General features: G+C 36.2%; 1 protein-coding gene across 1 annotated transcript; it reads right to left on the bottom strand.

Annotated features, from left to right (window-relative positions):
* On the bottom strand, positions 5,500-6,317 carry LOC109948288 (early nodulin-like protein 2). The gene has a single exon (XM_020560809.1). The coding sequence runs from the start codon at positions 6,069-6,071 to the stop codon at positions 5,520-5,522; it is 552 nt and encodes a 183-aa protein (XP_020416398.1). The 5' UTR covers positions 6,072-6,317; the 3' UTR covers positions 5,500-5,519.

Below are 7,350 nucleotides of genomic sequence, written 5' to 3'. Positions count from 1 at the left end.
TGGTGGGCCTGTGTCTGTCTCACACAGGAAAAAGACCTCCAGATAGAGATTAGACACAGAGAGAGAGAGAGAGAGAGAGAGAGAGAGAGAGAGCAATAATTGAGAGAGTGAGTAGTGAGAAATCAAAAGGTGGTGAGTTTGCGTAAATTGCCAGAGAAGCCTTTTTCAATGATTCTAATCAATCCGAGATGTGGGTTGGTTTGGGTTGATCACTTTGGATTCTCCTCCCTCCTCCACCTATTCGTTTTAGCATCTAACTTTTTATGCACAACAACATCATTGAAAACATGACTGTATTTTCCAAAAGTGTAGTTTGTGTCTCGACTCTGTAAATTCTCAATCCATGGGTCTTTATCTTTTCCAATTTGTGGCTCAACTTTTCCGTTATCTACATCTTCTCCAGTCTCTTTTTATATGCATGCAGACAAAATTACTCTTTCATGTAGGATGTGTTTATGGTTCAAAGCCTTTATGGTTGTGGACAGCAATTAATCACCGCTAAATTCCCTTAGTTGTGGAGAGCAACTAAGGGGAATCTAGGAATACAGATTAAATAATTGAAGGGTTGGGTATTGGATTACGAATTTTAACGTGAAATTATAATTTTTTTTTTCTTATGTGTTTCGACTAAAATTAATTATAGAGATAAGTATCTTCTACGTACTTCTCCTTATAGTCATTTTCAATAATTTTAAGTGAGGTGATTCTCCACAAAATCACTTGAAACTACCTAAATTGATTATATGGAGAAGTGATTATTGACCTATGCAGAATCACTCTTAAAAGAGTCTTAATAAACGCATGAGAAGTCAGAAATTGAAATAATTCCAATACCCATTCTTAATAAGTAAAGATGCTAATACACAAAATAGTTTTTACAATCTAAAATCATTTTAACAGTTTTTAGCTTATATTTTTTCATTTGGCCACTCGTTGTTAAAGACAAAAAAAAAAAAGTCAATTAATAGTGAAAATGATTGTAACAAAAAAAAGAAGATTAACAGTCACATTTAGGAACCATTTATTGAGCTTAGACTTTACAGACACATCCAAAACCTTTGGATTTAAATTTTTTTTTTTTAAAAAGCTGGAGCTGCCATTATTTGTTAATTGACTTGAGTTCAAATTTGTCAAATGTGTCAAAATGTTAGGTACACTTGAACATGGTTGTAATTTTAAAGTCACATATGATGAAAGGCAAGCAAATAATTAATCACATGTATGAGCATTCAATGACAATCAATTATGTTCTATGCTCTCTGACTTTTCCAAAATCTAAATCCTTTGAAACTAAGATCAACCCTAATTAAGACTTAATAAAAGATTTATAATGAGTTTTGGCTTTTAATAACATGAAAGGGATAGTAAACAATTCTATGGTGGAAAGGTGGAGATGTCTAAATCCAAGCACTTAATTTAACAGATATGGATGAGAAGGGGTTCCAATTCCACAACCCCTTTCTGTTTGAAAAGAAGAAAGAGGAGAAGTTTATAAACAAGTTCAATACAGTTTTAATTTTTAGAATCAGTTTTAACAATATTAAATGGCAGGCAAAGGGCTTCTAGCTCAAGTGACTGCATTCGAATCCTACGTTTGATTCCTCCCTCTCCGTATCGCTCGTGTCATAAAAAAAAAAAAAAAAAGCAACACCCATATTACATGGCAGAAAACAAAGGATTTACATTGGGCTAAATCTAAGTTTGGGCCACTCAACTTTGACCTATCAATAAAGCTTGCATTGCTATTCACACCCAAAAATTTGATCACTAACAATCCAGATTATGTTATCGTGTTCCTTTGTGAACACTTGAGACCACATGCTTAAGACAAAGGGTACAAATTAATACAATATAAGGATTTAATAATGTTATGAATGATGTTTTGTTAGTTGAATGTAATAAAAACCTGCATATTAAAATCTGATATAATTGTTGGAACTGTGGACCTGGCATATGGGAGACAGTGGGCTCACATGTTTGTTTATAACTTTATATATCTTACGAGGAGGGTTCAGTTTTGAAGCGCACACATACATATGCAGAGGCACATGTTGTCTTCTTCACTCGTTCTGTAACTCTATCTAGTCCTGCCTTTGGGTCAGAGCCGTACCTGAGCATGGCCTCCCATCAAGGGTTCTTAATATGTATATATATAAATTGTTAGGATCATAGAAAAGTCTATTAATAAATTAGGATCTCAATTATTTTTTCTTGTTAAGAAGTATAGAGTTTTTGAACAAGTGAAAATCTAAATACTCTAAATTAATCTATTTTACGGGATGAAAAACTTGAACTTGGGTGTAGGGGGCGACATAACTACCCTGATCAACTGGCCTAACTCACGTTTGCAAGAAGCATACATTTTCATCCATGCACTCTTGTATTTTTTGTTTTTTGTTTTTTGTTTTTAATGAAACTATATTTAAGCACAAAAAAAATACAAAACTGTTCTTTTATGTGGAGACTATGCTGCTTCTTCCTTTTATTTCACCCTTCCCTTTTTTTATTTCTTCCTTGCATGTAGTTTGGCCTGTATGTGGGTGGAAGGATTTCTTCTAAATAGTTATATTGTCGGACTGTTAATCTCGATGGTTTATAACCTTGGTATAATGGTATATAGGCATACCTCTGCAAGTTTCTTGTGCTCGTTGTCGTTCGACATCACAAACAGAGTCCGAGGACGACAACTCCAAAGCAAACCCACCACAAGAAACATATGAATTGAGTAACAGGACCTCACCTCCACTATAAGCCTTTCAACTTCAACTAGTACCGAAGACATTGCTCTAGATTTGCTAAAATCCTTCAGGTTAAAGTTGAAATATAAGACCAAAAAAACAAAAGGAGACTGAACTAAACAATGTATGAATTATTATTATTATTAAACATGATTAGAGAGAGAATTTTGCGTATGTCTTTTATTACTTTCCCTGACTGAGATGAAGCAACCGGGCTTTGTGGTAAAATATTTGTCATGTCTAATTCAAACCTTATATTCAGATACACAGCTCCACTTGACTTTTGTAGCAGTTCCTTCAACTTTATGGACCAAAGAGAGCCGAAGCAAGTGTCCAAGAGGAGCTGAAACTTTAGGTGCCATGGACAAGGAGCATTTATGTCCCTCAAAGTAGAAGGAAATACTTTGCCATCGTACTCAAGCGAAAGTAAATTCGGAGTATCAATCTGAACCTCCACAAGCTTGTTACACTTGTGTAGCTTCAACCTCCTTAGGTTGTGACTCGAAATCGTAAGCCTTCCTATCCATTTGCTGGCAATGTGTAATTCTGTAAGGAAGGGAAAACTAGAGAGGAGTTTATCGAAAGGCAACCGTGTGATGAGCTCAGCTTCAATGGAAAGTGTTTTAAGATGATGGCATTCTTCCACATCAATGGTACATAGGTTCATACTCCGAGAGGCAGAATCTATAGACAGACTTTGAAGGCTAGGTGCTTCAATGTGAATCCTCTCAAGTTGAGCAGCAGGCGATGAGTTCCCTTATTGTGTGATCATCCATTCGGACACAGGTAACCGAAAGCTTTCGGAGAAAATGGAACTTTATGGTGTCCTAGTGATATGGCTGCTGAGGATCATGCAACTTGAAAACACAATTGCTTCCTGGCACCAAAAATCGTTTGAGGCATGCTGTACCATTGACGAAAATCATCTTTTCTACTAGTTAGCTTTATAATGTTGAAATGAACCTTCTTAACCCCTTTTTTATAGCTTTATAATAATCTAGATCAAGACCTCTTATTCCGAAGTGAGATTGATCGAATTTGAAAATGGGGAAAGATGCATGAAAATAGTGCCATCGCTTGGACAAGATACTCGTTCGATCAACATCTAGTTTCATGGGGAGAAAAGACAGGATATGATGGATGATAAAATCAGGCAAAGCTGAGATTCTATCTGTGGCATATCATTCATGATGTGAAGCTTCATTCATTTGCAGGTTGAGCTATGACCTCAATAGGCCTCCTCCTCCTCCTTTATATACAAATTAGGTAGCTAAAACACTTGATGAGATTGAATTGTCAAACGGCCAGTAAATAATATATAATAGAATGTCAAAGGTTCATCCCTGGATAGACATGGGTCACAAAGAACTCCATAAACAGAATATTTTAAAAGTAGAGCCGCGCGGCTATACTCTACAAATATAATATCTTAGTATTATAGCCGTGCGGCTATACGCTAGAAATATTTTAAAAGCATAGCCGCGCGGCTGGACTCCATACGGATATGCTAAACTAGAATTACCAATTGCCAGTTTCATCTGCATATATATATGGTAAAATGAAAGGCAGCTTTTGCGTACTGAGCTGCAAGGAGCAGTCAATGAGTTATATTTCAGCTATGAAAAATGCTTTTGTTAATTAACTGCGGTTTTCTAATAAAACACATACCAAATTTTATTACATATTAATTCACCTTGCAGGAGGAAGCACTAAAAAAGTTGTTCTAACCTGAAAACACTCTGTGTCTATTTCAAGTTTCAACCCAACACCATGACAAATGTATTTCTAAACACTATAACCGAAAACGGTTATGTTATGGACACAAAAGGAAAAACACAGTTAGAGTGGTATTTTTTATTTTCACCTATGAAATCTGGGATCAAACGACCATCAGAAAATCTTCCAGTTGGGTAATTAAAGAAAGTCGTCCCGTACAACAAGTAATTTGCTTGGGAATCAGCAGTTGTGTTGATGTAGTTATTGTTCCCAGCATAAAATGTTGTTCATTTGGCTGGTTAAGGTTATCTTGGCAAATCGTTGGAATAATAAGAAGGCTTGCACAAAAAATCAAGAAGTAGATCTGAAAGTTAAGAGTATTCCATGTTGGACTGAATAAAATACAAGTTGGGGGTCTGGTTTTTAGAAATTACAGAGGTGTGTGATTTGCCCTTATGCATGCAAAGGTATGTGATTGAAAATTAACAAAAACATAATAAACTTGCACCTTGGATCATGTTTGCGTACTGGCATCATTAATCAACAACTCAACATCTGATCCATAACAAAAAAAAAAACTCATCCAAAAAAACATAATCTAATGATGATACCCGTGTCCGAAAGTTTTAACGGCCTAAAGTTTTATATCAGCTTCGGCAGAAAACTAGTCTTGTTTAAACAAGTTGTTCGTAAAGAGATATATACACATGGTTGTAACCGATGACAGGAAAAAATTCCTCATCTCCTTATGCCATGCAAGTTGCAACCCATTGTCTCACCGAGAGATAATGTATTCGTAACCACAACATTAAATTCAAATTCTCAAATGACGAATGTTGCAAAGGCAAATTTGATAATTATAATCATTAAAATAGTTCTGTAACAGAAAAACTATTAAAATAGTAATTACACAAAAGAATGTCTCTTTATCATTTCAGTGTGCTACAAATTTGAATATAACAAATAACAAATATTCATATCAACATAGAATTTAAATAAAATACAATAAATAGACAATTGAAACATAGTTTATGATTTAAGGCTTAGGGTTTAGTCCGTTCCCCTCTACATAACCAAGACAGCAGCGAAAACCCCACTGGCAAGAGATCCGGCCACGGCCAACCTATTCGAAACGGCACCGCTAGGGGCCGGTGCAGGAGCAACTCCAGACGAAGAGGGAGAAATCTCTGGAGTGGCCACAGGGGAAGACGAGGGAGGAGAAGGCGGAGAGTTGGCAGCTGGCTTGCTAGAAGGAGCAGCCTCCGTTGAAGTGCTCGATGGAGAGGGAGCGGTAGTTGGTGTAGTGCTCGATGGAGAAGGAGAGGCCGTAGGTTGGGTGCTCGAAGGAGAAGAAGAAGGTGGAGTGCTCACTGGAGAAGGAAAAGGTGGAGAGCTTGATGGGGAAGCAGAAGATGCAGCCTTAGGAGAGCTTGATGGAGAAGCAGAAGATGCTGCCTTAGGTGGATGGCTAGACGGAGAAGGAGCAGCTGATGTTGGAGTGCTCGATGGAGAAGCTGCATGGGACTTGGATGGTGACGATGCAGGGGATTGTGCCCTTGTTGAGGCCACCAACAGAGCAGCCATGATCACCAAAACCACGGCGCTGGAGCGAGCCATTGTAGAGAGAATGTTAGGGTTTTTTTGTTTGTTTGTTTTTCTGAATTTGGCACTTCTCTCAAAAGGTAGAGAGAAGACCAAATGATGGGTTGATGTCAATTGAGGAGAGAAAAGTTGCTTTTTATACAAGAAAAGTGAGGAATTTGGTTAACAGATCTTCGTTGGATTATGAGAAACTTGTTTGACCTCCGAATTTCAAGGGAGTTCTGGGCGGTGGAGATTCTCTCCTTTGATGTATATAAGGAATGTTTTGTTGTTATTAGACACCGATAACGCAACTAAAATGGCACCATTGTCACCAACTTGGGAAAAAATCTAAATTTATAATTTATTTTGCCCAACTATCGCAAACCACGTGTATGTTGATAATGATTTTCATTCCCAATTTCTCATGCGTTTACTTGCAATAAGGAATTAAAAAAATAAGTGGAGACCTCACCTCAAAATCCGTAATCACATTCCCTCAAAACACTGGCAGACCTAGGAAATTTTTAGCGGAGATACAATTTTGAAAGGCTAAAAACTCTTTGTGGATTGAACATCTAAGACTTTTTATTTAGATTGACCTTAAGTCCCTTTATGCATTCATATCATACATAAAAAATTATTTTATGTAAAAATATGGACTATGTATGAAAATAATTTTTGAAATAATCATTTTCTCAATATAATTTTTGGCAGCTTTTATTCCTTACACATCAAATAAGAAAATTTAATTTTATGGGATTTTATTATGAAGTATATATTGACTTAATATGCCATCATTTTTAGCCTAAATCATATTTTGCACTAAAATCAATTTTTCATATTTTGATTTGGTAGGAATTTGATTTTCTAGTATTTTTATTTGAATCCAAATGGGGGGTACTTCTTTATTTACATTGTAAACTTAAGTAAATTACTCCATTTACTTAAATGTTGAAAATGGAAATAAGGTAATTTGTACACTGTGCAACTGTACACCACCATCAACTGAGCAAATGGGCAATTTGAAGCACCTACAATGGTTTTTCTAGCAAAAAAAGGTGCAGCTGCACTTCCTTACGCCTTAATAGGTCCGCCACTGCCTTAAAACCAGGAATCAGATCAACTAAGAGGTAGTCGATACGATTCCCATTCTTTTTTTCCCTTAATCACATCCCCTCAAATCTTATGGCACATTTACTTATAAGTAATGACAATGAGAAGAAGGGGAATGATTTTCATTTTGAGCTTTCCATGCATTTACTTACACATAAGGAATCATTAAATATGCGGGTCCTACTTAAAAATCATTAAT

Source organism: Prunus persica, chromosome G3 (assembly GCF_000346465.2).
Source record: "Prunus persica cultivar Lovell chromosome G3, Prunus_persica_NCBIv2, whole genome shotgun sequence".
In the NCBI taxonomy this organism is placed as follows: domain Eukaryota; kingdom Viridiplantae; phylum Streptophyta; class Magnoliopsida; order Rosales; family Rosaceae; genus Prunus; species Prunus persica.
The sequence above is the reverse complement of the archived record's forward strand: the minus strand, read 5'-3'. Positions and strand labels throughout refer to the sequence as shown.